The sequence below is a fragment of the Drosophila yakuba genome, chromosome 2L (genome assembly GCF_016746365.2).
Source record: "Drosophila yakuba strain Tai18E2 chromosome 2L, Prin_Dyak_Tai18E2_2.1, whole genome shotgun sequence".
NCBI lineage: Eukaryota > Metazoa > Arthropoda > Insecta > Diptera > Drosophilidae > Drosophila > Drosophila yakuba.
This window is the reverse complement of record NC_052527.2, coordinates 1205552-1233532: the sequence shown is the minus strand read 5'-3', so window position 1 is coordinate 1233532 and position 27981 is coordinate 1205552. Positions and strand designations below refer to the sequence as shown.

General features: G+C 45.6%; 7 protein-coding genes across 14 annotated transcripts; 2 read left to right on the top strand and 5 right to left on the bottom strand.

Annotated features, from left to right (window-relative positions):
- Nucleotides 1-8: 8 nt before the first annotated feature.
- On the bottom strand, nucleotides 9-11016 carry LOC6526403 (dnaJ protein homolog 1). Of its 3 annotated transcripts, none has more exons than XM_015197907.3 (6): nucleotides 10802-11016; nucleotides 5495-5649; nucleotides 5129-5435; nucleotides 4835-5063; nucleotides 4409-4778; nucleotides 9-647 (listed from the first exon to the last, which is right to left on the bottom strand). In XM_015197907.3, the coding sequence occupies exons 3-6, from the start codon at nucleotides 5352-5354 to the stop codon at nucleotides 420-422; spliced, it is 1053 nt and encodes a 350-aa protein (XP_015053393.1). In that variant the 5' UTR covers nucleotides 5355-5435; nucleotides 5495-5649; nucleotides 10802-11016; the 3' UTR covers nucleotides 9-419. The 3 variants fall into 3 exon arrangements, with proteins under 3 accessions (XP_015053393.1, XP_015053392.1, XP_015053396.1); XM_015197906.3 differs by having other exon boundaries at nucleotides 4409-4766; nucleotides 5499-5649; XM_015197910.3 differs by having other exon boundaries at nucleotides 5499-5649; nucleotides 10802-11015.
- Nucleotides 11017-11583: 567 nt separating this feature from the next.
- LOC6526402 (queuine tRNA-ribosyltransferase catalytic subunit) lies at nucleotides 11584-13274 on the bottom strand. The gene is made up of 2 exons (XM_002087485.4): nucleotides 13075-13274; nucleotides 11584-13006 (listed from the first exon to the last, which is right to left on the bottom strand). The coding sequence occupies exons 1-2, from the start codon at nucleotides 13161-13163 to the stop codon at nucleotides 11812-11814; spliced, it is 1284 nt and encodes a 427-aa protein (XP_002087521.1). The 5' UTR covers nucleotides 13164-13274; the 3' UTR covers nucleotides 11584-11811.
- A 39-nt stretch (nucleotides 13275-13313) lies between these two features.
- LOC6526401 lies at nucleotides 13314-15049 on the top strand. Its single transcript, XM_002087484.4, has 2 exons — nucleotides 13314-13797; nucleotides 13866-15049. The coding sequence occupies exons 1-2, from the start codon at nucleotides 13407-13409 to the stop codon at nucleotides 14840-14842; spliced, it is 1368 nt and encodes a 455-aa protein (XP_002087520.1). The 5' UTR covers nucleotides 13314-13406; the 3' UTR covers nucleotides 14843-15049.
- On the bottom strand, nucleotides 14886-19679 carry LOC6526400 (RNA-binding protein 5-A). 5 transcript variants are annotated; one of them, XM_015197904.3, is made up of 13 exons: nucleotides 19516-19675; nucleotides 19320-19428; nucleotides 18856-19254; nucleotides 18246-18474; nucleotides 18119-18188; nucleotides 17794-17867; nucleotides 17385-17462; nucleotides 17198-17324; nucleotides 16872-17108; nucleotides 16399-16812; nucleotides 15540-16335; nucleotides 15229-15478; nucleotides 14886-15169 (listed from the first exon to the last, which is right to left on the bottom strand). In XM_015197904.3, exons 2-13 carry the CDS (start codon nucleotides 19424-19426, stop codon nucleotides 15053-15055), a joined length of 2898 nt encoding a protein of 965 aa, XP_015053390.1. In that variant the 5' UTR covers nucleotides 19427-19428; nucleotides 19516-19675; the 3' UTR covers nucleotides 14886-15052. The 5 variants fall into 5 exon arrangements, 4 of the variants coding, with proteins under 4 accessions (XP_015053390.1, XP_002087519.2, XP_015053389.1 ...); XM_002087483.4 differs by having other exon boundaries at nucleotides 19320-19676; XM_015197903.2 differs by lacking the exons at nucleotides 17794-17867; nucleotides 18246-18474; nucleotides 18856-19254; nucleotides 19320-19428; nucleotides 19516-19675.
- An 82-nt stretch (nucleotides 19680-19761) lies between these two features.
- On the bottom strand, nucleotides 19762-24350 carry LOC6526399 (RNA-binding protein 5). 2 transcript variants are annotated; one of them, XM_002087482.4, is made up of 12 exons: nucleotides 24064-24350; nucleotides 23560-24003; nucleotides 23279-23507; nucleotides 23150-23219; nucleotides 22847-22920; nucleotides 22440-22517; nucleotides 22254-22380; nucleotides 21904-22140; nucleotides 21378-21848; nucleotides 20528-21320; nucleotides 20218-20467; nucleotides 19762-20156 (listed from the first exon to the last, which is right to left on the bottom strand). In XM_002087482.4, exons 1-12 carry the CDS (start codon nucleotides 24180-24182, stop codon nucleotides 20040-20042), a joined length of 3009 nt encoding a protein of 1002 aa, XP_002087518.1. In that variant the 5' UTR covers nucleotides 24183-24350; the 3' UTR covers nucleotides 19762-20039. The 2 variants fall into 2 exon arrangements, with proteins under 2 accessions (XP_002087518.1, XP_015053388.1); XM_015197902.2 differs by lacking the exons at nucleotides 22847-22920; nucleotides 23279-23507; nucleotides 23560-24003; nucleotides 24064-24350.
- Nucleotides 24351-24701: 351 nt separating this feature from the next.
- On the top strand, nucleotides 24702-26950 carry LOC6526398. The gene is made up of 4 exons (XM_002087481.3): nucleotides 24702-25489; nucleotides 25719-25918; nucleotides 25986-26599; nucleotides 26739-26950. Exons 1-4 carry the CDS (start codon nucleotides 24872-24874, stop codon nucleotides 26900-26902), a joined length of 1596 nt encoding a protein of 531 aa, XP_002087517.1. The 5' UTR covers nucleotides 24702-24871; the 3' UTR covers nucleotides 26903-26950.
- On the bottom strand, nucleotides 26905-27527 carry LOC6526397 (zinc finger matrin-type protein 5). The gene is made up of 3 exons (XM_002087480.4): nucleotides 27332-27527; nucleotides 27140-27274; nucleotides 26905-27081 (listed from the first exon to the last, which is right to left on the bottom strand). Exons 1-3 carry the CDS (start codon nucleotides 27459-27461, stop codon nucleotides 26930-26932), a joined length of 417 nt encoding a protein of 138 aa, XP_002087516.1. The 5' UTR covers nucleotides 27462-27527; the 3' UTR covers nucleotides 26905-26929.
- Nucleotides 27528-27981: the final 454 nt, after the last annotated feature.

Genomic DNA, 27981 nt, shown 5'->3' with positions numbered 1-27981 from the left:
TTAAACCATTTGAACAGAAGTAACACTCGCACAATTCGCTTGTTTTTTCTTTCACGTGTACGCGTGTGTGTTTGTGTGTGTCATTTTATTAAATTTAGCTTTAATTTAGACAAATAAATTAAGAATTAATGATATAATAACTATGGTCAACATACACATTATGCAACATGTTCGTGGCGCAGATGAGCACAACCGATTGTTAAGAGGGAGGAGTTCCTGTAAAAAATGCGCAAATGTTTCACTGAACACAAAAACAAGCAAAATGGGAGCAAGATCTTGATGATGGGTTTGTTATACGTATGAATAGGACATTGATTGGCGATGGATCGGTTTTGGCTTTTAGTGCGTTTGAATGGATGACTAAGTCCCCTGATTTCGCTCAAGGATCGTGGCTGCTTCCGAGTCGCTCCTTCGCTTTCTCATAACATGTCCCGGAGCACCTCCTTCTGGGCGGCGGTCAACTTCTCCGGGAACTGGATGTCGAAGGCCACCAGGAGATCGCCCTTGCGCGTCGTGTCCTTGGGGAATGGCAGTCCGTATCCCTGGATGCGCTTCACCGTGTTCGGCTTGATGATCTCCTGCATGGTGCTGATGCGCAACTTGTCGCCGGACATGGTAGGAACTTGGAAGACAACGCCGCACAGAGCCTGTAAATAAAGAAAACATAAAACATTATACACACTGGTTAGATAGATTTTCCATAACCCCATATTTATTTCGGTTCTTGGCTTATCAATCAATAAGGTCAGCAAATAGCCCAGCCAACAACTCAATTCCTTTCTGCTTTTCCGCCCAAGCCCGAAATGAGCAAACACAACACATGGGCGCCACCCATGTCGAGTGGAATCTATCAATCTTGCCCGGGTAATCCTGTTTAGGTGCCCCAACCAACACAGCTCCTTTGAGCTTTTACCAATCGAATGGCTTGTTTGGTTTCGTATCGAACACAACATTTGTAAATCCTTTTCTATGTTGCCTAATTCGTGTTTAAACATCTTGTTGACACGCTTCCATGTCCTTTTCCCACCACTTTCCCTTTCTTTTGGCCAGACTTTTCCATTGATACTCGTTCGGCTCGTTCGCTTGACATACGACTTGTTTAATTGGCCCACTAAAAGATGGGCATCAATCAGGTTCTGCTTTTGGCCCAGACAGTATGTGGCTTACTCAATTAATTGCCGTCCGAACTGGGATGAAACTGCTATTGATTGAACCTGATCCCCGAGGAAATTCGGTGAAGAACATGATTTAATTTAATACTTCGATATTTTCCGCTTTAATTGGGATTCTGGTGCTCGAGCCTGTGGCTTATCTTATCAATTCAATGGAGAAACTTACTCACAGCTTATTAAACAGGAAAACCAGTTTGGTAATGAAATAAAGTTATATGAGTCACTCAAAGGAGGGTTGTCATACCAAGTTTCCCGACTTGTGATCATATCTTCTGCCTCGTTAAACTTCCATAAGAAACCCCTCAGATGACAGATTATCTATGGTAATCCTTTCGGGTTCGAATCGCTACATTTTACGTTTCAAACTTTTCGACACAACCCATAAACAACCCATAAGTGGAATGTCAATCCCTTCCTCAACGGTGATTTATGGAAAGCAGAGCTGAAAAAAAAGGTTTTTGATCTAAGCCCGCAATCGAAACAATCCCTCTCGATGCCCATCAACGGATGATATAATATTTTGTGCTGTGCCATAACTTGTCACAAGTGATTTGTAACCAAAGAACTTGCCGGGCACGTGTGAAATAGTTGTCAATGTGCCCGAGTCCGAGCCTCACCCAATAAAACACAAATAAGTTGTAAATTCAACAAGAAATCGCCTCGAATATAAATAAATTGCGACAAAACCAAAGTGCACACCTTGTGAATATTTAAATATAGTATATATGTGCGTACTTTTTTATCGCCGATCGGTATTGAGTATTCGTATTCGCCGACTGGCGATTTTGAAGCGATGACAACATAAACTGATGACGACAGACCAGAAAACAGCAACAACAACCTGTCCCCCTGATGACGACGACCAGCATCAATATTTTTTAATGGAAATGTTGAAAATGTAGTCGCGGCCAAAAAAGAAATAAAAAACTGAAAAACAGCTTAAATACTTTGCTACCTTTTACGGCAGCCGAAGCACAAAAAGCAGAACAGCGCTATCCGAAAATAAAGGGCGTGCATTTGGTTTTGCGAGCACTTCCCACCGATAAATCCGTATCTGGATCGGGAGTTTAGGAGAAGGATATAGAAACCCGTTTTCCAGCTGCTGAGCTATAAATTGAACTGAGAAAAAATCATGTGATAATGTCAGCTGGCATATATTATGCATTTTCAATGTGTGTTTCGAGTAAAAAGTGTGCACCTTTGCCAACTCAGTATCAACATGATTTTTAGTGGTAATAATACTTATGTCAGACGAATCATAGACATCTTTTCTCTGCGTGCACAGAGTCATCACTAGATGATAAATCTGAATGTCAGGCTCAGCTTAACAGTGAACATAAATTCCGTGATATATTTTGCAGTTTATGGTCGCTTTTTGGCCATTTTTTTCCCAAACTGCTCTAGACAATCACTCTCGCTGAAAGAAGTGAAGGTTTAGGTGGAACTTTTCCGATTTTCGAGGGGCAAACAAATCAACAGCATTCAATCGCATGTCATAAGGCATTATTATTCCGCCTCCTTTTTTTGCCGAGTCCCCAAACACCAAACTCTTTGCGCCCACCCAGTTGACAACTGTCATCAAAATGCAAACGAAGTTCTCGACTACCAAATGGTTTTTGTATAGAACTTGGAATTTTTTTCGTAAAAAGGGAAAAAAGAAAAGTCCAAATCATTTGGGCCAGCAGTCGAATGACAATGCCATTGGGCAGACATCGAAAACAACAACGTCTGGCCATCAACTACACAGGACTCCTGGTTACACCCGCACATCCTTGAAGTCCTTGAATTGTCCAACGGGTTAGTTTGCCGCATTTGCGGGACGCTGATGCAGGCACTCGAAAACAAAAGCATTGTTAAATTTGATTTCCATTTCGAAAGTACGTATGTAGTATAGCAAGAAGAATTTAAAATTCAAACCGAAACGTGCTAAGTCTATATATCATGCCATCATGCCATCCGCCATATGCATCAAAATGGAAAAAAAAAACAACGCAAGACCAAAAATTAATTCGAAACTCATTGACTTCAATATTATCGTAAACGATGATGTAATTTATGAGTCGCATTAAATTTACTGCCACAGAGAATATGACAGAACCGAAAAAAATTGAAAACGCCGTTCGCAATTATGTGGATGGTCATATATGGAGCTCCAATTGCCTTACGGCCGCTTTATTGGGGCGAGCGGAATCTTGGAGCGCAGATTTATTGGCTTTTATCAACCAGATTGGCAAGTAAATCTAGATATGTTATTATTCATACAAACACGAATGTTATGTGAAATATATTTCAATTAGGACCATTCACATTGTCCACTCAGCACTCAGCGCCAAATGACCGTGTCAAATATTGCTATATAGCAGTGGCAACATGACACTTTTAGCTCAAAACCAAAGCCAAAATGGAATTCATAAATTCGATTCAAAACAGAGGCAGCGATAAAATTTTGGCCAACTATGCCAAAAGTGGCGGGCAGCCCAAAAATATTTACTAAATTTGTCGCACTAACAAGCAATAAAATGTTAAAAATCTGCGACGCAGCCAAGTCAACTATTTAATCTACTTAATGCAATTAACAATTTTAACATGACTGCAAACTCAGTGGCGTGTCATTTCAGCTTGTTCGCCTGGTTCGCTTGGTTTTGAGAATTTCAAAATTTTCGATATTATTTTCTTGGCCTGACCATAATTTTTTGGTCCACAAAAAACTGTTGTGCGAAGTTTTGCGCTTCGGCGACTGTGTAAAAATCTAACACCTCAGTGGGAGCCAATCTACGGAGCAGACTACTGGCCAAAACCCACTCTCCGTCTCCGTTAATTGAAACTTGACCATGTCGACCAATTTGGCGGCTGCTTTGCTGCTTTGCTGCTTGGCAGCTTGGCAGCTCGACGCGTATATGGTAAATCTGGCCATAACCATTTCGTCTGCCCGATATCAATACAATTTGATTTGGGCACTGGCTGCGCCTCTAATTGGGCGCCAAAGTGTGAGAACCCAGCCGCAACTCCCTCAAGCGAATCTCTGAGAACTGAGATACCAGTGGCTGAAGTTGATTTAGGGAACCTATCTTGGAGAAACCCAGCCCTAATTCATTCTCATATTGAATGGCAGCTGAAGAAGAACTTTATAATAATTGTTGCTCAGTTCAAACCTCATTCACTCTTTTGAGATACTTTTGAGTTCTACATTCTATAGTTTCCCAACCTATAAGATACATCCCCGATGATGGACTCACCTGCTTGAGCGTCAGTCTCGCCGTGTAGCGCAGATCGCTGCCCTCGCGCTTGAACATGGCGTGCGGCTTGTCCCGGATGATGAACACAATGTCGGCGGGGATTTTGCCGGGCGCCTGGTCGCCCTCCTTCTGGAAGGTGACCTTGGTGCCGGACTTCCAGCCGGGCTTGATGGATATCGCGAGGAACTTCTCCTCCTTGCGTGAACTGCCGTCCGCCTGAACGATGCGCCGGGAGATTTTCATTTTCTTAACACAGCCGTGATAGATCTCCTCCAGCGTCACGTAGAGATCGTGTTCGACGGGCGGGTCCTGCTTCTGCTCCTTCTTGAACGGCGTGTGCACGTTGAAGGAGTGTGATCTGAAAGAGGGCCTGCGAGAGATGAGCAAAGGAACTCCAAGGAGCACAACCTGGTTGTAAAAACCAACCTGAAGCCACTGCCCAGACCATGTCGCGACCCAATGCCGCCAAAGGGCGAGGAGAAGAAGTCGGGTTCCGTGTCCAGATCGAAGACGTTCTTGTCGAACAGGTTGTCGCCCATGTCGAAGAACGAGGCGAACGGATTGCTGTTGCCAAAGAACTGGGCGAAGGTGGCCCGCGGATCGCCGTGGAACTGATATGTAAACGAGTTGCTCGATGGGCCGCCATTTCGTGTGCCTGAAAGTTCAGTCATTTCGGAGTTAGCTATAGAAAAGAAAGTCCTGAAGGATCTGCTGACATACCTCCGCTCTTCAGACCATCCTCGCCGTATTTGTCGTACACCTCCCGCTTGCTCTTGTCCGAAAGGACCTCGTAGGCCTCGGCGACCTCCTTGAACTTGTCCTCGGCATTGGCGGCTTTGTTTTTGTCTGGATGATAGCGCAGGGCCAGTTTCCTGTAGGCCTTTTTGATCTCATCGTCGGTGGCAGTTTTGGGCAGCCCCAGGGTTTTGTAGTAGTCCTTACCCATTTCAGTTTATTTCTGTGTGGGCGAGTGGGTTCTATGTATGCGGGCAAAGAGTTGACTCTCAAGTTCACTGTAGTCTAGTATCTGCAAGGGAAGTGGGGCAAGTATTAGAAGTAGATATAGTTTTCAGCAGATGTAGCTACCTACAATAATATCAGTTGTAGGTTTCCATATATAACGAGGACCTCCTTAATGGCTATGATACTGCTCCAAATATGTCCTTCCCTTCAACTTTATAATGGCACATGCATCTTGTCCTTCTCTCTTGCTGTTTCACTGCTCTGCTATCGGAAGAGATCTGCAAAAATCGGGAAATCGTGTATATATTTATTTAGCTGCGTATAGGTACCATAGTTTCCATTCGGATCATAAGACGCGTCACAATTTTCAATGTTGAGCCGCCCACGCCTTTCACTAATTTTAGACCGGCCAGCTAGAAGTATTTATTCTTCTTTCCGGAACATTGAAGCTTTTCTATGCGCACTTCTCACCCTTCTTAACAATATATACACATTTTTTTTATTGATGGACACTTCGGCATTAGGCATTCGCCAGACTTTGAAATGCAGGTTCAATTAATGCTCTATGTACTCAGTCATTTACTCAATATTCCTAAGCATCCGACAAACAGACATCAATTGACAAGAAAAGTCTTTCGCATGCTTATACATTTCCCGAATACAATCCGTGTGTTTTTAGTGATGAGAACTGCTCCCGAGTGAATTTGCATTGACCTTAACATCTTCGAGAGACCCGAAGCTCTTGGGTGTCCAATTGAGTTTAGCATGAGCCTTTTGAATTGGAATTGACGATGACATTTATGAGTTTTTCTGCGACAGCCCGAGATCGCTGGGTTTGGAATACCCCGTAGTGCGATGGCTTGATTAGTTTGATTAGTTGACATGTTCATCATGGGCGTGGAGACAGCTGTAACGTAAAACTGTTCCTGCTTGGATCTGAGCTGCGGTTTCCTAATAAATCAATCTACTGAAGATCAGAATTATTTCAACGCGAAAAGTTAATCATCTTGGGAATCTAACCACAACAATCAGGCCGCCTTTTCTTATGAAAAACAGAGGAAACTGTCTAAGTTCATGGTGATAATATTGATACCATAAGGAAACGATTAATAAATTCATATTTACAAGTAGTGTATCTGATGTTTTTATGGCTTATCATAACATTCTATAAGCCATGATAAACAAGATGATCGTCGAGACCTTAATTGCACCGAAGGCCTGTCATCGCTCAAGTTCAAGATCGCATCCCGAAAATTCATTAGCATTCAAGATGTCAACACTCGAAACGCTTTTCAGCCTTGAGCTTAACTGATTTCATCTTGGAATTCCATTTCGTAGCTACAAAACTCGTTGCGATGACAATTTTGACGCCAAATTGTGCGCCTTGAGTTGCGATTTTTAGGGGGGGACACAAGATTTGCTATTGGGGATATTGACAGCGGACGATTGATGCGATCAGCGCCATTCCAATTCATTTCAATCGAATCCATTCCCATCCAGAAATTAGTCAGCTGCAGTCATTGTGCATAAAATTGCCGATCGTGAGATACATTCCGGATCGCTTCCAAATGTGTGCCATATTGAGCGAGCAGGGACAAGGTCGCAGATATTTCAAACGAATATATGCTATTTTTTTCGGAATTTTCTCCCCCAACATTTTCTTTCATTCAAAAAACGCTTTTCTGTCTCTTTGGCAAGTGGCGAAAATGAAATGTGCGAAACATGTTACGCAAGGCTTATAGATTATGTTATGCGTTTTATATGTTTTGCACACTCCCATGATTAAATTATATATTTTTTATCGCCAGAGATTTTTTTCGTTTCGCGCGCGTTTCAATAATTCTCTTTACGGTTCTTTATTGAATTATAGGCATTGTTTCGTGCAAAATTACGGGCTTAAGGTGCAAAATAAATTCATGCCGCATCGAAATTACTGCCGACCATATAAACTCGCTTTTTATGGCAGTTACAACATGTTTTTGGGTGGGCGGCACCACCCACTTCCGCATGTATTATTCACCAGACTCTGGCGGCAGCTCATTTATTGATTACTGAATAACATTTGTTTAACAATTTATTGGTTGCTGCGTTATTAGCGAATTGCTTTTCCAATGTTTCCATTGTCATTTTGTTCGGATGCCGCGCTGTTTGTTGCATTTTGCAATCGGCAATCTGAATTTGCATTTGCATTTCTTTCCACTTCTGTCCGGCATTATAAATTGTCGTAGGTTATGAGAGGCCAACGCTGAAGGGGAAATGAAAACTGTTTGTGTCCCCGGATTGCACTAATTGAATTGAACTTGATTTATTAATGCTCGACTCTCGGCAACTTTAATTCCCATTCGGTGCCTCGTTTTTGTTACTTTGCACAACTAATGCTCACATGCCCAAAACTGGATGAATGGGAGGGAAGTGGGTTAAAATGAAATTAAAAGAAAATGAATTTAATAATAAACGAAATTCAAATTGGTTGAGTGATTTATGTGGGGCCATCCAGATCTGATCTGTTATTTATTGCCTGGGCGATGGCGATCCAAGTCGATTGCCTGGGGCCTGAGATTTTCCTAAACCCGATTAATCGGTCACTAATGCCACAGTCAACATTTGTCCCCTTGAATAAATAAGCCCAGAGCTAATTGATTGATAAATAAGCACAAGTTTGCTTCAGATATATGTGCCAGTTTTATCAGGCGCACTTTGGATTAGAAGAGTTATCTCTTATCGCCATTGATTCAATCAAACTTTAACTGATTAAAATATATTTATATGTATGTTTGTAGAAAGTGCTACCTCTTTAAATATACATCTCTGTAAATAATTTGTAATTTTCCATGACCTAAAGTCCAGTCATATTTACACTCCATTCCAGCAATCAAAGTATTCAAGGTTGCCCAAACTCTTGATCCCCTGACTTCCATTCAAGTCCCGCCGTTTACTCTCGCTCTCAAAGATATGAATACCAATCATGTTTTTCTCTCTATTTGTGAATTTCAAAGTCACCAACAAAAGCCATTCATTGTCAACTAATGGCAATGTTTTTTGCCATCGCAACCAGCCAAAAAGCGACCAAACACCATGAAGTTTATTCACCCACACTCGCCGAAATGTGGCAGAATAAAAAAATGCTGCCGCCAAGAATCGAACATTCAGCCATGAACGAAGGCAAATCGTTTAGGCAAAGCAGCATTAGATGACCAAATAAAATCCATCCAAAGACTCCGGCAACTGCCAGTTTCTGGGGTGGGTGTATCCAAGCCGCAAATCTGCTGCAAAAATAGGTCCAATGACTAAGCGGGTTTACCTTTGGACGCGAACTGAGCCGCCCACACAAACGGCAGTCAAACATTTTCGATTTTTTGGAGAAATGCTGTTCGTCTGGACAAGTGAATCAGCACTCAGCAATTTGTATGGGATTGGGTAATACATTTTCTCCAAAAGTGCTTTATCTTACAGATGACCCTCTGTTTACGCCGGAATTCGTGCTAATTTGCAAAGAGCATTGAAAACATGCAGGCGAGTATTCCATTTCCGTTTATTTATGCAAACAGCGATTTGCATAGAATAACTATTAGGCAAATATTTTTAAAACAAATTTACTGCCTCACCAAAAGAGTGAGAAACTTGTTTCGGCTGTTTGGAACCAACGTTCTCAGCGCGGAAATTGTTGCTGATTTTATGTGGCACTTTGATTAAAATGTTGTTGCAATGCTGTTTAATCATATATCAAACATAGAAGGAATCCACTTACTAAAATGTATTAAAGATAAATAAAATCATTTGCTGAATTTAACTGGAGAACGCGCTTAATTGCCTGATAAGCTGCATTTGAATTTCCGCTCTTATAAGCAGGGTTCATTAATTTATATAATTAAGGCGAGTTTTTTTTTGCCGACGACTGGGGGAATAAAATTAATCAATTGCCGCAACAAAGCGGCGAAAGTGTGTTTCCTTGTGTCTTTTCCCCATAATTACTTGCTTAATTGGCCAGCTCCGCCACTAATTCGCTCTCACTCTCGTTTTTTTTTTTCGAAAAAATGATGAATTTTGCATGTGTTCTGCGGCTCGAAGAACATCAAAACAATTCTGCGGCCACGCCCCCGCCAGTCTTCCGCCCACGCAGCAGCTGTTCGAAGAGTGCCACCGCGAAGAAAAGCGAAGACCACTCTCCACAAATTCTGCCCATTTTATCTTCCACTCGCGAATGTGTCATAATTTATAAATACTGGGCAAAAACAAAGAGCCAGCGATTCGAACAGACAAATTCTAGTGTGATTATGATTAGCGGCAATCAACATAGTTTTCCCTTTTTTTTCTTTTATTTTTACACTCTTCGCTGGCAATTTGTTGCCATTTGGTATTGGCCATTTGGCTGAGACTTTGGGCTTGAAGGCCGCAAGTCTCTTGGCCAAGTGCCTTCAATCATAATCGGCTCCATTGTGTGTTTACTTTTTATTTATGAATTGTGGCCAGCGACCAGCGAGTTTGAGTGTTTGAAAAATGAGGCAATAGTAGACACCAAAAAATGGTCATAAAACGCAGACTTGACCAAGGGAAAAATACTCCTATATATAGTTTATAAGTAGTTTATTTATGGGATTATTTGTATGTTTCGTTTAGCTAAAAATGATATGGACATAAGTGTGTGAATTTCATTGCCATTTCTCTATACTTTCTGTTTTGGAAGTGAGTATTTCCCATGATTCTCTCGCATTCTTCCACATACTCGTATATATTCTCTGGTTTTTGGTCCACCCTATGGGCACCTTTAACTAAACCGAATTTCAAACACAAATCACTTCGCACATCGTGTGCACACAGTAGAATTTCGAATAGAAGCCCCATATGAATATTCCAAAGAATCGGTGTGAAGATTTCGGAAAATAATCAGGCGAACTGGGCAGCAGCGAAATTGGTGAGAACAAAAAAAACAAAAAAACATATACACAAAAATAACTAAAAGCGCTAAAAATAAAACTTATTTAAAGAAATGAAACCATGAAATTCAAAAACACACAGGCCAAAGCCAAAAACGATGGCAAATACAAAATAGAAAAATATAAATAATAAAGCGAACGGAAAAGTCGCTTTTGGACTTGGCAGATATACTTGGCGTATACTTTATATACTTTATATAAGGGTTTTCGGGGGCTTCTTTCCGCTCCAAGTGGATGCTCCAATCGAAATCCTGGACTCAGACAAAGGCGACAGCGCCATAAAAAGCACGATTGCTTGTCGATTCGAATATGTTTTTTTTTTTGTATTTTATTCGCTTTTACCACATTTGGCAAACGATACGAGGCAAAATCACACTCGCACACACACACACACACTAGCCACTCCAGCACTCACACACACACACTCATACACACACGCACAGCAAGTCCGTGATTAATTGTCAGTGGAAAACCAATAAATCAGGGGGCTCCTTACAATTGATTGCTTGGTGGATGGGGCGTATGCTTGATTTGGACTCGCAATCCTTTCGGCGGCTTTCAAAATGTATTATTAGCGCGGGCTTCTCGCTGCCAATTTGCCGCCAGATGCGTGCAGCACTACCGTTAGTCAGTGGCTCGAGTCCGCGACAGAATCAGAAACCGCGATAAAGTGGACGCGACAACGCTTGGGGACTCACTGAACGATCCACCGAACCAGCAGCACCACCACCATCACCACCACCACCACCGCCAACAGCACCACCGTCACCAGCACCACTCCACTGCCCCGATCTCGCGCTCCCGCTCCCGCTCTCTGAGATCTCGAGTCGCGGGGATCTCTTGTCCCCCAGAGAGTTGAGTCCAAAGCAGATGTGAACCAAGCACAGAAGAGAGAGGTTCCCCAACGATCCGATCTTTTGTTTTCCCTATTTACCACACACATCCACACCTCTCTAAGAAGCCGTGGAAAAGGCGAAAATCAAGTACAATATCACAAATTGGTCGGCCGTTCCGCGCGAAATCCACGATCGCCACCGATTTGCACTATGCGTCATACTATAGCTACATGGAGCTTTTTCCCATAGGTAACAACGAATCGAAAGCTTTACGCAAGAGCAAGAGCGGAACAAACGTGGGCAGAGCAGAGCCGAAAACCAGTATTCTGCTACCCTGCGATGGGGTATGATGGGCCACCATGGTAACCTTAAGTGTACCTTAGGTAAAAATAGATAATGAATTAAGCTTAATAAATTAAATGAAATAAAAATTGATTTACACTTCCACACTAAATTAATTCTTTAAATGTAATTTATTTTTAATTTTTTGTATACGTCTATTAAGTATTTCTTCTTATAAGATAAACTTGCATGATATTTGTCATGTATATCATATAAAATGTCTTCAGGGTATTTTAAAGTGCCAATGAACATTAAGTTTCTAATCAAAAATGCCTCTTTAGGGTATCAGAACATTGTGTGATCAAAGCACACAGGTTTCCATGTGATGTTAGCTGGAGGCCACCTGCTCCTCTGCCACGTCCGCGGTCTCCCGCCTCTTTTCGGTCTTTGGCTTCTGCTCCTGGTCGTCTGTCCTCTCCGGATCCGCCGGCAGCTGGATGTTTACAGCTGAGAGAGCTTCTCGTATCCAAGCCGGAACGGGTTCCGCCTTGAAGTGCCTGGCCATGAAGTCTGCGACGAACTGAGGGAACTCATCCCGCTGGATGGCCTCCCGCATGCCGCGCATCAGCCGCAGCTGATAGGCCACATTGTGGATGCTCAGCAGGGAGCAGGAGACACTCTCGTTGGTGGCGATGTGGTGCAGGTACGAGCGGGTATAGCGCTTACACGTGCTGCACTCGCAATCCTTGTCGATGGGCTCCATGTCCACTTTGTACTTTGGCTGCTTGAGGTTCAGTTGCCCGCTGTCCACCAGGGCGCAACCGAATCGAGCTGTCCGGGTGGGGAAGACGCAGTCGAACATGTCGATGCCCAGGGCCACGCAGACCACCAGATCCGCCGCAAAACCGACGCCCATCAGGTAACGCGGCTTGTCCTTGGGCAGATAGCCAGTGCACACGTCCACCATCCGCCAAAAGTCGTGCTTGCTCTCGCCACCACTTAGTCCGCCCACGGCGAAGCCACGCACCTGGCGCTCCATCAGGGCGGAGACGCAACGTTGTCGCAGCGGCACGTCCAATCCTCCCTGGACGATGGGAAACAGCGACTGATCATCGTCGCGGGCATGCGCCTCTATGCAGCGATCCACCCAGCGGATGGTTCTCTCCATGGCCTCCTCCACCCGGGGGCCAGTGGTGGTGGTCTTGACCACATCATCCAGCTGCATCATAATATCCGCGCCAATGGCGTTCTGGATTTGGATGGAGTGCTCCGGCGTCAGCATGCACTGACTGTTGTCGAAGGGCGAGCGGAAGTTCACGCCGTGCTCATCGATCTCGGCCAGCTGCAGCAGGGAGACCATCTGGAAGCCACCGGAATCGGTCAGAATGGCCCTGGGCCAGCCCATGAACTTGTGCAGTCCACCAGCCTTCTTCAGCGTCTCGATTCCGGGACGCAGTCCCAGGTGATATGTGTTTCCCAGCAGGATCTGGCAGTTCAGCTCGATGAGCTGGTCCGGCAGGATGCCCTTCAAGGTGCCCTGTGTGCCCACGGGCATGAAGACCGGGGTGCTTACCTCGCTGTGCCTGTTTGGAGAAGTTGCCAATGCGGATTAGTCACTGTTTTCGGGGGTCTGTCTTATGAGGAGACTCACCTGAGGGTCATCAGTCCGGCCCGGGCTTTGGAGACGGAGCACTCCGCCACGACCTTGTAGGTCAGCGGAGGAATCTGGCTGGGACCCATTCAGTGAGTAATAACTAGATAAATCCCCGCAAAATGCGTTATGTTTACGCGCAATACGCCGGTGCACGTTTTAGCCGCCGTTCTGTGTGACCACTTCGCTGAAACCGGGAATATACCAAATTCCCTGCTCGTAACTATCGATACCACTTTGATTACTTGCACGGTCGAACATACACGTAGCTACTACATTGCAAGCGAAGATTAGCCATTAAGATCGTTAGAGATTCTTGCGTGGAGGTCACGATGTCAACGCAACAGCAGCAGTTAGACTATATCGAGCGCCACCTGGTGTACGAAATCTTCAAGGACTTCGGTCCCAATGCTTCGCTGGAATCGCACAGCGTAGAGTGCTCCAATGGACTGGACGGCTTCATGTCCGCCTTGTACACCATTACGCTGGACGTGGTCATCGCGGAGCGCAAGCGCACGGAGGTCGTTCTGGTCAAGTTCATGAAGGGAACGGAGGAGTTCCGGGAGACCAGCAATTCGTACATTCAATTTTCCAACGAAATTTTCGCCTACGCCGAGATCCTGCCCGCCTATGAGAATGTCCTGCGGACGAGTCATCTGGAAAGCGATGTGGTGAAGAACTGGATTCCGCGTTGCTACTTCGCCCGGTTTGGTCAGGTCGAAGGTGCGTTCCACACTGGAGTTGTTGCTGCCATGACTTCCCTTTTAACTCCACTGTTTACCTTTCTGCAGGTCTCGGGAATGGTAGGGAATCGGTGCTGGCCCTGAAACATCTGAAGGGCGATGGCTACGAGTTGGGTCCAAGGCTCACCCTTCGTCGGGATCATCTGGAGGCCATGGTGGGGCTGGTTGGTCCGTACCATGCCCTGGGCTATGCCACGAAGATCCTCCAGCCGAACGTTCATGCTCGCTTACGCGCCGGAGTGCTGGACATGCCCTTCGTGTCCAGCTCGGGAAAGGGCGTCTTTGATGTCCTGTATCGCGTGGCTTTCGACCGGTTCTACGAGTTCTACGACCGGCAGAAGGAGCAGCTCCTTCAGGGGGCAGATTCCGGATTCGAGGTCGCCATCGAACGACTGCGGGAGAAGTACTTCAAGCAGCCGACACTTCTGCTGGAGAGAATTCGCACCAATTCCTTTGCCGAAGATCAGCCGGACAGCCACTTTGCCACCTTCCTGCACGGCGACTACAACAGGAACAATGTGCTGTTCCACTACGGAACCGATGATAAGGTGGATGCTATCAGAACCATCGATTTCCAGGAGCTGCGTTTCAGCACCACGGCCATTGACCTCAGCTTCTTCATGTACATGAACACGCCATCCGAGGGAAGGGACGAGCTCTACGCAGACTTGTTGCGCAAGTACCATCGCAGCATGATCGAAATGCTGGAACTGGTTTTGCGCCGCAACCGAAACGAGTTGACCGATGATCGGGTGGATCAGTTGCTGCAGGAATTCAGCTTTGAACGCTTCAATGCCCACTTCAAACGATATGCCTTCTACGGACCAATGGTATGCATGCACTTCCTTCCCTGGCTGCTCAGCTCTGAGAAGGATTGCGCCGAGTTGTCCCGCCTCTTCGAAACCGATATGCACGGGCCTGCCTTCCACCAGTTGTCCTTGGACATTGGAGGCGATGTGGCGAACCAGGAGATTTTCAAGACCGTGCGGCATGCCTATGAGCATGGCTACATGGACGCGATTTAGATTCCTTTGCAGTATTCTATATCTTGCAATATTCCATTCAAAATTTATGTCAAAACTAATTTGAGACTGTATTTACGAACTATTTACAATGTTAACTTCGCAACTAATGCTAAATGAGCGCAATAAGGTGGGGGAAGTGTAATTGAGGTAAACAATGCCTAAATGCCCCTATATTTAAGCGGAATAAAATCATACACTTCAAGAAGAGTCTCAGGCGTTCTCATAACGCTGCTTCATCATCTTTTTGATGTAGGATTTGTAGTCGTTTCCAGGCGTCAAGTGTCCAGACTTGTTGCCCAGCCCCACATTGTTGGTACGACCATCAGCCTGTGAATCAAATCAACACTGAATTATCCGTATTCTTCCTTTTCCCCTTCGACTCTTACCTCTATGATCTGGGTGCGTCCCTGGTTCTTCCTGCCCAATCCCTGGCCCTCCGACCAACCCATCTTCTGCATCAGGCGACTGCCCACGTTGCTCGAACTGATGGGCATGGCTGGAGTAGCGCCAGAAGAATCCTTCTGGCGCGACTGCAAAGTCTTTATCTCCTGCTCGAAACGCTCCCGGCTTTTATTCGGTGGAGGCGGATCGCTCTCTCCGTACTTCAGCCTGCGCTCCTTGGCACGATCACGATAGCTAAATACGGATAAGTAAATTAGTTAGTTTATCACCGCTCTAGCAGAGTATTTCCACTTACGATAGACCCTCATCCATGCCAGCCTCGACTACGGAATTCTGCTTAAGCTTGGCCAGATTCTCCTTGTGTAGATTGGACATTTTTAAATGTTTCTGCAAGATGTCCAGCGATTGGAAGGCACGCTTGCAGAGCAGGCAAGTAAGCTTTTGGAAATCCACGTAGTCCGATTCATCGGCAACGCCTCGTCTAGCCCCACCACTTGCTTCGAGTCCTTTCTGATTGGCACCATTATCTTCTTCCGAGTCGGATGGTCCTCCATACGCGCCGACCAATTTGCTAATCGCTGTGGGTCCTGCCTGCGGTGCATAGTCGTTGAGCTTGCCACGCTCTTTTTTCTCAAGGATTGAGAATCCCACATCAGCATATGCCCCTTGGGAAGCACGGGAGGTGGTGGGAGCCTCAGTATCCGAAAGGATGGGCTGCGGTGTGGCCACTGCTGTGTAGTCTTTTCTCTGGTTCAGGTGCTTGGCCCACTTCTCCATGTCCTTGACGATCTTCTTGGCCACCTTCACTTTGTCGGGCTTTCCGGCTTCTTGCTTTTCTTTTTCCTTCTCCTTTGCCTTTTTGGCCTCCTCCTCCTTTTTCTCGGCATCAGATAATACTTCCTGGAGGGCTGCCTGTGTGGAAGCGGGTGTGGCCAGCACATAGGTGCTCCTCTTCTGATCCCAGTACAGATACGCACCCGTCTCGTTGTTGTAGTAGTACTGCGAGTGCGCATCATAGTAAAGACCCGTGACGTGGTCGTAGTAGTAGCCGGAGGTCTCGTCGTACTGGTACTTCGAAACATCGGGAGTAGCTGACAACAAAGAATCAAATGTTTGACTATTCTGGACATTACTGTTCGACTTTAGTCACTTACCGTATTTCTTTCCATCGTTACCCTTGGGAGCACTTGCGCCCCTGGCAAGGAAGGCGGCCTTCGCCTCTGGCACGGTAACCACGGTCTCCATCTGGCTAACCTTCCTCTGCTTGCGCTGGATGGCCGAGAGAGCCACGGCAGCTCCGGAGTTGGCCTCCGTCACGTGAGGATCTCCGATGTTCTTGCTTATTTCAGTCGTGTAATAGTCCGTATAGTACTGAACGTAGTGGGCATGCTCCAGCGGATTCGAGGCATATACGGATGCACTGTACTCCGCGAGACGAGGAACATCCGCCAAGGTGTAGCTTGCTGTAACGGCAGACGGAGGCATCGCTAATTCACCCGATCTAAATACGTTGCCCTCGGCTGGCACCGTTTGACGATTTTCGGAGTCAATGCAGTAGGTGACGGCAACTGAAATAAATGATTTTAGCTATTTTTGAAGGACAATTGATTCAAAAGTGTTTACTTACCAGTTTTCTCGTCCAGAGTGAGTGGCGGATCCAACGCCGTCAGACCATTAAACACGTTCATAGAATCAATGAGTGTGTCAAAATTGAGGTAACAAATGCCCCGAGACGCCTGGGTTAGGGAGTCGCGACTGATCAGCACCTTGCTGACTGTTTTGGCCAGGTCGGGTAGGTGCTGCTGAAGAGCAGTGAGCACGCCCTCCTCGTTTGTCAGCGCGTCCAAGCCGCGGAGCATGATCTCTGCATGGGGAAAGCGTGGCAGGTTAGTGGTGTATTAGCTGATTAGCTAGGGAAACGGCATTGAAAGATATTGCTCATGGTGGATATACTTTTTGTGAGGATGCGGCTGATCTCGTCGACGCCCTCGCCGGCTCCCGAAAGAGCATTCTCGCTCTCCGCCCGCGAGGAGCTGCACACGTAGCATTGAAAGCGGCGCTTAAAGTTGCTCGCCCCACACTGATGGATAAAGAAATCTAGTTATTGCGTCCAATCAGTAACTTTGCAGAAGATATGTACCTTAACGCAAGTCCAATCCGAGATGCGAGTGTGACTGTACTGCATGGTGACACGATGATCGCCCAGTTGGAGGACACCCTGCACGGAAAAATAGAAGAGGTGAGAGTGGGATTAGTTACTGTAACTGCTGAGTAGCTAATCGTTCACAGACTACACAGTCACCAGGTTGCTTCTGTGTTTTTTGGCATCGCGCAGATGCTGGTAGTTTCCTTTTCGCGAAATTCCGCCTTTGAGTTCAGTTCCCTGATATTAAACAGAAGGAAATGGAAGGAAAGCAGCCGAAACCAGCAGAATTGAACTCAAGGCATACATTTCTCTACAGTTGGTGCCAAGCATTCGGATCTTGCCGTCATTTCTGTTTTTGGCGGATTCGCGAATGTTCAAGATTCTTGTGGGTTTGTGGGGATACCTGGGTTAACTCCATCCAATGTCTCGCCTCCTCAACGGTTTTAAACTCGACAAATGCAAAACAGCGTGAGGCACCTAAATTTTAGATAGAAGCAGATACGAAAATGTTTTTGTCAAAAAATGTTGTTGGTTGTTTTAATAGCATTGTATCATTTTTGGGGATTGTATTTTTGTTTGTGGAATTTTGCTGCTGATGTCGTAAGCCAAGTATAATTGAAATTGGTATAAACCCTATATCGAACATTTTGCTGGGCACGCAATACTCACGCTTTCTTTACTTTCTCACATTAAATCGAATATACATAACTCACGAAAATCTAACCCACCTGTTGGCTGTTTCCTCATCACGCGAATGGAAGTGGGCTCCATGTCGACCTTGATCAGCTCGCCCATGATCTGTGGAGGATTACTGCGTTAATTCTTCATTTGCTTTACTTATTGTGCAAATATTACGTCTGCTTCCGTGACGTGCTTCCTCAGCCCAAAGATGATTATGTTGTTCAAGGGCTCCACGCTGCTGCCACTGTTTTGGCCACCTCGCTGCCTGAATTCGTTGGCCATGTCGCTGTCCTCATCCGAGGAATACTGTCTCTCGCGTTCGCGCTCCCTGTCGCGATCTCTATTACTGCTGCTGGAGTTGCTATTTCCATTGTTATTGAACTGCCGATGGTCATTGCTGCGGCTGAAAAGAAAGCGATTAGTTAAAGCTAAGCAATTTACGAATTGTTGAATAAATTTCCCATTCGGTTCGTTTGAAACAATGTATGCAACCCAATGTCATTAAATACAACAAGCATGAATGATTCATAAGGTGATTTGTATGCATTTATACTGACTTCTATGTGCAAAGTGACATGTATAATTTGTGTTAGGGGTTGATTCTAATCGTTTCGACTTCCATTGCAATTGGTTTCCAAGTGAAAGACGATAGGTCTTTAAACCTGGGGGAAATCGATACATTCCCTTCTTATGAAACCCTTCTAAATAAGCTTTTTAATCTAAACACACGCAGACTGAAAACTGAGCATTATATGGCTAGTATGCGATCTATGAAATTCCGTACCTGCTGCGCTCTGATCCTCGATCGAAGTCATCATGGTTGCGCTCCTTCGAAACCCGATCGTAGTTTTTCCAGCGATGATCGCGGTCCTTATCGTATTTATCCTGGCCACGCTTATCGTAGTTCTTCTGTTCATGACGGTCGTGGTTGCTGTAGCTGTCATGATCCCTGCGATCCTGGCTATCAGCATCCCGACGATCGTAGTTGTCCTCCTTGTGATGCTGGCGGTGGTCAAAGCTGTGCCTGGAGTTGTAGCTACCCTGATCCTCGTAATCCTCGTTGATCAGATCGCGGTAGAGATCGCGATCCGGACTGCGATCGTGTCTGTAGTGGGAGGAGCGCTCCCGACTGCGGGAACGGGAGTTGCGACGTCTGTACTCATTGCGGTCCCGACTTCGCTCCCTGAAAGAGCATATGGAAGTAATCCATTACACGAAGAGGTTCCAGGTGGACAAAGGACGACCTACCTGGAGCGTGAGCGGGACCGGGAACGGGAGCGAGTGTAGCGCCTGTAGCCCGATTCGCTGCCGTTTCCATTGCCTCCAGAGAAGCTGCGACCATATCGAGAATCCATATCTAATGCGAATCGATGGTAATTATATTCAGTGTTTGCGTTTTGGCCTTTTGCCATTTAGCTGAACCGTCTTTGTGACCACATCTTACTTGGTTACCACAATTCTAACAGGATGCGAAACTGGTTAAACTTTTTCCCCGACTCGAAGTCTCTGTGCATTGAGACAGAAACAAATAGTTATCCGGTCCCAAAAAAAAACACGAATAGAAAAATTCTCGGCCTCCTTTTACCGTTCACCCCAGGTATCTGACTATCGGTTATCGATAGCTGCCTGTCGGGCAGTGCTGTCAAGCGCCGGCGCAATCGGATGTTTCCCAACACGAAACCTTTTAAACTTTTCAACTTTAGGTTTTATTTTGTACATTCGAATAAGGATTTGAATTCGCTTAATCATAACTCAAAAAATAAATTACAAACTAGAAGGCCGGTTTCACATTTCCTCGCTGACTTTAAAAGAACACCAAATCAGTTAGCAAAAGCCAATGCTCAAGAAGCTTCATATATAATATGGAAATAATTTTAGCTTTACGCGCCAAAAAAAAAAGCTGAATTAAACGGCGATTTCAGTTAAAATGGAACATGTGAAACGGCCGCACATACTAAAACCATAATCTCAGGCATTCTCATAGCGCTGCTTCATCATCTTCTTTATGTAGGATTTGTAGTCGTTCCCCGGTATCATCTGTGCCGATTTGTTGCCCAAACCCACATGGTTGGAGCGTCCATCAGCCTAAGGGAACACATAAGTGTTAATTTAAATCCATTTTATAGATAAAAGTCACCTTAGTTACCTCTATGATCTGGGTGCGTCCCTGGTTCTTCCTGCCCAATCCCTGGCCCTCCGACCAACCCATCTTCTGCAGCAGTCGACTGCCCACGTTGCTCGAACTGATGGGCATGGCTGGAGCAGCGCTGGTAGACTGCTTTTGCCGCGACTGCAGTGTCTTTAGTTCCTGCTCGAAACGCTCCCTGCTCCTATTTGGTGGAGGAGGGTCGCTCTCGCCGTACTTCAGCCTGCGCTCCTTGGCACGATCTCTATAGCTGAGAATGAAAATGAATTCAATGATACTATACTCCACTACACAACACGATTTCACATACGCCAGTGCCTCTTCGATGCTGCTTCCAGTGTTTTGATTGAGCTTGGCCAGGTTCTCCTTGTGCAGAGTGGACATCTTCAGGTGCTTCTGGAGGATTTCCAACGATTGGAAGGCACGTTTGCAGAGCAGGCACGTAAGCTTCTGGAAGTCCACGTAATCAGACTCTTCAGCGCCTCCTCCGCCGGCGGTAACACCCGATGAACTCAGTGTGGTTTGCGCACTTGGAGCACTGTCCTCTTCGGAGTCCGATGTTCCGCCATAGGCATTTACTAACTTGTTCATTGGACCCAGCGCCGGTGGTGGCGCATAGTCGTTCAACTTGCCCCGCTCCTTCTTCTCGAGAATAGAGAATCCCACATCAGCATATCCGCCTTGATTGCCACGCGAAGTGCTGGGTACTTCGTTTGCCAATATGGGTTGTGGGGTGGCCACTGCTGTGTAGTCCTTTTTCTGGTTTAGCTGCTTGGCCCACTTCTCCATGTCCTTGACAATCTTCTTGGCCACCTTGACTTTGTCGTGCTTGTTTCCGCCCTCCTTTTCCTTATCCTTCTCCTTTGCCTTTTTGCCCTCCTCCTCCTTTTGTTCGGCGTCGGCCTGGACTTCCTGGAGAGCTGCCTGAGTGGAGGCCGGCGTGGCCAGCACATAGGTGCTCCTGCGCTGATCCCAGTACAGATACGCACCCGTCTCGTTGTTGTAGTAGTACTGCGAGTGGGCATCGTAGTAGAGACCCGTGCTACTGTCATAATAGTAGCCGGATGTCTCATCAAACTGGTACTGCGTCACATCGGGAGCGGCTGCAATATAATTAAATATAATGAAGTGCTAGCAAACACATGTATGTGGCCACTTACGGTAGATCTTTCCATCGTTGCCCTTGGGCGCACTGACCACCTGAGCAGCAAATGTGGCCTTCACTTCCGCCGCTGCCTGTGCGGCAGCTGTGGCCGCCGCTGTGATTGTGGTCTCGATATTGCTCATCTTCTTCTGCTTGCGCTGGATGGCCGAGAGAGCAACCGCTGCTCCGGAATTGGCTTCAGTTAAATGAGAATCCCTGTTCTTTTTGGTTATATCTGCCGTGTAATATTCCGTATAGTACTGGACATAATGGGCGTGCTCTGCGGGATTCGAAGCGTAGAGGGAGGCACTATATTCCGCGAGTCGTGGAACATCGGCCAGAGTATATTTTCCACCCACTCCTGAGGGAGAAACCGCTGGAATTTCTCCGTCTTTGACAGTTGGATCGTTGGCTTTAACTGGTAAGGCTTTAGGATTCTTGGGCAATGCTTGGCGCTCCTCCAGGTCGTTGCAATAGGTGATGGCCACTGGATGAAAATGTAATTACTTTTATGTTATAAACTGCACCTAAATGCCATTTACCAAGTCTGTCGTCTAGGGTAAGTGGAGGATCCAGCGAAGTCAAGGCATTGTGCACATTCATCGAGTCGACGAGAGTGTCGAAGTGAAGATAGCAAATTCCTCGCGAAGCCTGGGTCAGGGAATCCCGACTGATTACCACTTTGCTCACCGTCTTGCTCAGATCCTTTACATGATTTTGGAGGGCCGTGAGCACCGCCTCTTCGTTGGTCAGGGCGTCCAGGTTGCGTAGCATGATCTCTGCGTGGATTGAGGAAGTGGTAGAGAAATCGTGGCGGTCAGTGGTTTCTTCGATTTCATTGCGATCGAAGCTACAAAGCAAGATGGCAACAGAGTGTATGTGGTTTGTATACTTTTGGTGAGGATGCTGCTGACTTCGTCCACGCCCTCGCTGCCGGAGGAAAAGGTGGTTTCGCTGTCTTCCCGGGATGTTTTGCACACAAAGCAATAGAATCTAAACTTGAAGTTGCAGACGCCACACTGGAACAAGCGAAACACATTACTCTACATAGAGAATATAATCCTTTGAAGGCTCCTACCTTGTTGCAATTCCAGTCCTGAATGCGTTTGTGGCTGTACCGCATGCTCACCCGCTCGTCGTTTAGCTTCAGAACGCCCTGGAGCGCCAGACATGGAAATAGGAGAGGGAAAGGTTGCGGATTAGTAACCCATCAAATGGATGCCTTCATTCACACTCTACACAGTCACCGGATTGCTTCTGTGTTTCGTAACGCGAAGTTTTTGCTGCTGACAATCTCCTCGAGTGGCTTTCTTGGGCAGTTTAATGAAACAATGCTGTCATGTTTAGTTTCCTTGCAACTAGAGGTACTTTTAGATGGACAAGGGAAACTAAACAGAGAGGAATTGTTTATTATCATTGCCAGCGAAAGTACATTGGCTGCAGATGATCAAAGTTTCAAGGGGATCTGGACGATTGCGCTGATACCTGTGTAATATCCATCCATTGCTTTGCCTCCTCAACGGTGTTAAACTCGACAAACGCTATACCGCGTGATGAATCTAAATTTTCGGATAGAAGCAGATACAAAATGTTTTCGTCAAAAAATGTTGAATGTTTCGATAGGTTTGTAACATTTTTGTGGAGTATTGTATGCTTTTCGATTCATGTGGCCGGTTAAATTCGATTGGTACTTGTTCACTTCGCCTCCATTAGCGCCAAGTCGCTCATACTTTTTGAACCTACTTACGTCTGCGCTGTAAGAACAAAGTCAGTGATTTCGTAACCCACCTGTTCCTTGTTTCCGGATAATGCGAATGCAGGCTGGCTCCATGTTCACCTTTATCAGCTCACTCATAATCTAGAAAAGTCAATGTATAAATGGAGGAGTTTCATTTGCCATTCTTCTTCTGAGCTTACATCTGCTCTGGTCATTTCCTTGGTTAGACCGAAGATTATAATAATATTAAGGGCTTCAGTGGTGGATCGGTATTTGCTCCTGCGCATGTGGCCTTCATCGCTGTCATAATCCGACGAGCCTCTTCTCTCCCGATCACGATCCCGATCCCGATCTTGCTCCCGATCCCGATCTCGATCGCGACTACGATTCCTGCCACCTCCGTTATACATGCGATGATCTCGATGGCGCCTGAATGATTGGGCTTATTATTAAGTATAGAAAATATACACTTTATACTCACGTGTTCCGCTCGTTGCTTCTGCTTCTGTCGTCGTGATTGTGGTTCCTGTTCCAGGGTCTGCTATGTTCCCGGCTGCGACTTCTATTCTGAAACCTGTCCCTGTCCTTGGAGTTACGATCACGTGAGTCCAAGTCGCGGGAGCGCTGTTCGTACTCATAGTCGTTTATTTCTCGATCACTCTCGCCATCTCTGTCCCGATTCCTACGGTCAAAGCTATCATGTCTCCGGAACTGACGATTATCAAAGTTACTCCTGGAGTTGTAGTTGCGCTCATCCTGATCCCTGTAGTCGTCGTTGATCAGGTTGTGGTACAGGTCGGGGTCACCGTTACCAGCTCCTCCTCGACCACCGCGATGCTGATCGTTCCTGAACCCGGGCGACCGATCCCGACTGCGGGAGCGAGAATTCCGGTGCCTGAATCCTCCATGGCCTCGGTTCCGCTCACTGAAAAGGGATTGTAGTACTAATCTACACATTCGCGTAAATCTAGTAAGATAGCCATACCGGGAACGCGACCTTGATCGACTGTATCGTGACCCAGGCCTGGATCTGTAGTAGTCGTTGCCCCGTCCTCCCTCGTTTCCACTTCCTCCAGAGTAACTGCGCCGACTACTCGAGTCCATTGCCGACTATCTAAGCCTTTGACGACGGGCAGGCACGAGTGGAAAGAGAGCCCCGATGCAGAAGCTCTCCAAGACCTGTTTGGCTAGCTAGCTATAATCGTTTTATCCCGGTTTCCTTATGGAGGACCACCGGATCTTTTTTCTCAAGAATACTTTGATTTGCCATTCGCAACGAAATATCGATAAGCTCGGTGAAGCTAGAGATGGCAAATGGGCCGCAACTATATTACAACATTCGAATATATTTGAAACAATATATGTAAATGTTTATATAAGCATTAAGAACTCTGGCTGCCGTTTTCGAGGAACAAAAATACCTATCCCATAATATAAATATAAAATCTTTATTTTATGTTATCAGCATATTCAAAATGTTGTAGACAAATATCGAGGTATAAAATTATTATTTTAATAACACAACGCTCTTATATATTCATTAAATTAGTTCTTTAAATTATTAGATAGTTTGGACTGCACACCAAAGCTATCGCCCATCTCTAGTAAGAGTGTTGAGCAGCGCCCGAGTGCCGCCACTTGCCATTCCGTGCAGCGTGTTTTGGGGAAAAACCAACTTATTTTATTTTGGATCGTCCAAAACTTGGAAGTCCCCCCAAAATCGAACACGAGCTGAAGAGTCTTACCGCTTGGAGATATTGCAAACCAGAACAGTGCACTGAAAAGCGATCACCATGAAGAAAGTGCTATTGACGAAAACTCAGCATATCCGACCAGTCGTCGCTGGTGGATCGGATCCCTTGTTGGCCAAGTCAGTCGGTGCTCAGCGAGTAATATCGATGCCAGCGCCACAGGGCGCCACCACCTACATTCAGCGGAAGTCCTTTCAGCCGGTCTACGGGGACATTTTCAAATTACTCATGCAAATTCCCGACAAAGCCCTCACCCAACGGGTGATCGACGCGATAAACGGGCGTAATAATAGCGATAACGCTATCTCGCATCAGGGTAAACAATGTTCGTGTGGAGTCCAAAAAGTCGACGCGTCCACGCAAACGGATTGGGATACAGAGGACAGGAGCCCGGGATTGGATAAGACCAAAATTAATAATGAAGCGTCCGAAACCAAGGGAAATACCTATAGCCACATGGCCAGTCAAAGTTCCACTCCTTTAGTAACACCTTTGGAACCACCTTTAGAACCGACCAAAGTTCCTAAAAAGCGCGGAAGAAAGAGAAACACCTGCGTGCCACAAGTGGTTAAGCGATCAGCGGCTGAAATGGCGCTCCAGGAGCGCGAGGAGAAACAGCTCACACCCGTGATCACGAAAAGGAAGAAAAAGGAGGTTACCGTAAGTATAACTATCATGATGAAATAAAGAGGGTTGAACTCAAGTATGAAAGGAAATCAAAAATAGAGATTACACATAGAAAGAAGTACGTTCACATATATTGATCTGCAATTTCCGCAGTAAAGTTACACAGAAATCTGATTGTACAACTTAAGTCTTATCTAAATAGAATGGAAATATATACAAGATTTTATGGCCATTGATTTGAATTTCATTTTTTTTTTTACAGAATCCACAAAAGTCGGGAGAAAATCGATTAACGAAAGAAACCCCCGAGCGACGCAACTCCAACATGTCGGATATATCGATCACCTCGGATGACATAGACCGGGTGGACAATTATATACTCGGAAACAACAAGGACCGGATTCTACTTATAATGGCCAACGAATTCAAAAAGTCCCACATAATGTCCGAAGAAGGATTGCTGTAAGTATTCATTAAGGCGAATGAGATCATCGTAGTGATGCTTATGTATAACCTGCACATTTTTTAGACCCATTCACGAGCAAATACTGAGCGGCGATGTTTACGGCGTAAAGCGTCAGATATTTGTGTGCTGCCACGCGAACTTGGATATCAACGACCTATTAACCACGGATGGCGAGGACTGTCTGGAACTTGCGTTGACAAACGACACGGACACCGAGATTATATCGCTCATCCTGGACGCTCGCTTGATGACCGATCACCTCTACGAGAACTCAAATACAGCTCTTCACCTCGCTGTGATAAACAATATAAATATTGAGTCCATTAAGCTACTGCTGCGTAGAATCGATTTGAACAGTCTTCTTCTAACCAATGATGATGGTTACACAGTTTTGCACCTGGCAGTGCGTAATAACCAGTTCCTCGTTGCCGAGGCAATCCTAGATACTATAGATGAGCGGGAGTTGGGAGAAACGGTGTACAGGAGAACACAGGAGGCCGCTAATGCGAATGAATGGGACGAGAAGGCCTTTGCCAAGTACTATGATCGTGCCTGCGAACGGCTGGAGCTCAGTAAGTCATTGCTGAAGAACCGTACACATAAAAGAAATGTCATCAATGCATCCGAGGCGAGGGGCGGAAACCCGCCGCTCTTCTACGCCGTGGAAGGGGAGCAAGGTAGGTTTCTATGTAACTATTGGTCGAAGTACGCTCCAACGGGATTACAATCAGACCATTAGAGAAGTCTGACTGAACGTTAGCGTTTTCTGTTTGTACAGCTGCGTCAATGTTGTTAATAAATTCTTTTTTCTTGTAGAACACTTGTGCTATTTCCTGCTGGCGCATTTGGCCGATCCCGACGAGGAGAACTTAAGCGGGCATTCCCCGAAATCGTTCCATTATGAGTACGCTCGCACATTGCGCATCAACTTGAAGGTGGCGCGCGTCATGGAGAAAGTAATTAGCATATTGAATACTTGACATTAATTGTGCATTTTGTAAATATATTTAGCCCCAGCTGAGCTCGAAGACGGTTTGTTTGAGCTTGACTGGGTTAATGGATTGTAAGGAAGGAGGTAAACCCTTTTGAAGATGAGTTTTCCACGGCCATCTCTTGCCTTTATTTCTCTTTTGTGAATTGGTCCTCTTCTTAGCGAGAACTGAAATGTTTTATATATTTAAATATCTTTCGATCTGAGTCGTCATTTTACTACGCACCTAACTTCTCCAGTTCCTGTAGCTCCTTCCCACTGTAGTGGGTATACTTGCAATACATGTCGAACTTGCAGTAGCCACCGAAGTATCGCTTGCAGGGAGTTTTCTGGCGCTCTTCAGTCAAGATCTTCTTGGGATCTATAATTTTTAAAAATTAGATCTGTTTTGTTGGATATCGTGCACCAAAAAGCTTACTCTCGTAACGCTTCATATAATTGGCCTTTGCTATTGTGTGTGAAATACCATCATTGTGCAATTTCCTTACATTCAGATCGTTTTTCATATAGCAACAGCAGTAGTCGCAATAATAACTTTTTCCCCCCATTGCTGCTAAATGTAAACAAAATAAAACAATACTTTTAAGCGTAGAGATGGCAAATGGAATACAACCTTTCTCGATAGGTTTCTAGGTATTGATAAGCTTACCAACACTACCATAAAAATACACAGTATTTACTGATGAACAGTAACTTAATATATAAAGATTACATATTCTTCATTTTACCTATCTAAAAATAATGAATTTACTAAGTAGAAGAGAATTAAATATTTAATACACTTTAGGGCCTCGTGGTGTAGTGGATAGCGCAACTACCTGCTAACCACGGGGTCGTGGGCTAAAGCCCCCCACCCATGAAGAGAGCATGGCCATACAAAAACTTCCTCTCTGAAATGCTTTTCTAACTCTTAGAAAGTATTCTTCCACATAAAAATGCCTATTACAACAACTTCCACTTGCCCCAATCCCCGATGGCGACAGGTGGCGACTTACAACGATTACTGAAACTAATACGAAAAATTCAGCTCTCGTAGAAGCCCTAAGTTCCCGAGAGGAATAGAGGAAT

Bases quoted from the DNA above. Each gene is read 5' to 3' on its own strand.
- LOC6526400 (XM_002087483.4), bottom strand. From the start codon at position 19,483: ATGGCAAAAGGCCAAAACGCAAACACTGAATATAATTACCATCGATTC. The intron at 19,255-19,319 runs GTAGGTCGTCCT...ATGCTCTTTCAG, and splicing joins CGGTCCCGCTCACGCTCCAG to GGAGCGAAGTCGGGACCGCA. The intron at 17,868-18,118 runs GTGGGTTAGATT...TCTAAAATTTAG, and splicing joins GATGAGGAAACAGCCAACAG to GTGCCTCACGCTGTTTTGCA.
- LOC6526402 (XM_002087485.4), bottom strand. From the start codon at position 13,163: ATGGGTCCCAGCCAGATTCCTCCGCTGACCTACAAGGTCGTGGCGGAG. The intron at 13,007-13,074 runs GTGAGTCTCCTC...TTCTCCAAACAG, and splicing joins GCCGGACTGATGACCCTCAG to GCACAGCGAGGTAAGCACCC.
- LOC6526403 (XM_015197907.3), bottom strand. From the start codon at position 5,354: ATGGGTAAGGACTACTACAAAACCCTGGGGCTGCCCAAAACTGCCACC. The intron at 5,064-5,128 runs GTATGTCAGCAG...CTGAACTTTCAG, and splicing joins GGATGGTCTGAAGAGCGGAG to GCACACGAAATGGCGGCCCA. The intron at 4,779-4,834 runs GTTGGTTTTTAC...CATCTCTCGCAG, and splicing joins GGTCTGGGCAGTGGCTTCAG to GCCCTCTTTCAGATCACACT.
- LOC6526398 (XM_002087481.3), top strand. From the start codon at position 24,872: ATGAAGAAAGTGCTATTGACGAAAACTCAGCATATCCGACCAGTCGTC. The intron at 25,490-25,718 runs GTAAGTATAACT...TTTTTTTTACAG, and splicing joins GGAAGAAAAAGGAGGTTACC to AATCCACAAAAGTCGGGAGA. The intron at 26,600-26,738 runs GTAGGTTTCTAT...TTTTTCTTGTAG, and splicing joins CGCCGTGGAAGGGGAGCAAG to AACACTTGTGCTATTTCCTG.
- LOC6526401 (XM_002087484.4), top strand. From the start codon at position 13,407: ATGTCAACGCAACAGCAGCAGTTAGACTATATCGAGCGCCACCTGGTG. The intron at 13,798-13,865 runs GTGCGTTCCACA...ACCTTTCTGCAG, and splicing joins CCGGTTTGGTCAGGTCGAAG to GTCTCGGGAATGGTAGGGAA.
- LOC6526397 (XM_002087480.4), bottom strand. From the start codon at position 27,461: ATGGGGGGAAAAAGTTATTATTGCGACTACTGCTGTTGCTATATGAAA. The intron at 27,275-27,331 runs GTAAGCTTTTTG...TAAAAATTATAG, and splicing joins TTATATGAAGCGTTACGAGA to ATCCCAAGAAGATCTTGACT. The intron at 27,082-27,139 runs GTGCGTAGTAAA...AAAACATTTCAG, and splicing joins ACAGGAACTGGAGAAGTTAG to TTCTCGCTAAGAAGAGGACC.
- LOC6526399 (XM_002087482.4), bottom strand. From the start codon at position 24,182: ATGGACTCGAGTAGTCGGCGCAGTTACTCTGGAGGAAGTGGAAACGAG. The intron at 23,508-23,559 runs GTGAGTATAAAG...CCAATCATTCAG, and splicing joins AGAAGCAACGAGCGGAACAC to GCGCCATCGAGATCATCGCA. The intron at 22,141-22,253 runs GTATACAAACCA...CAATCCACGCAG, and splicing joins CAGCAGCATCCTCACCAAAA to AGATCATGCTACGCAACCTG.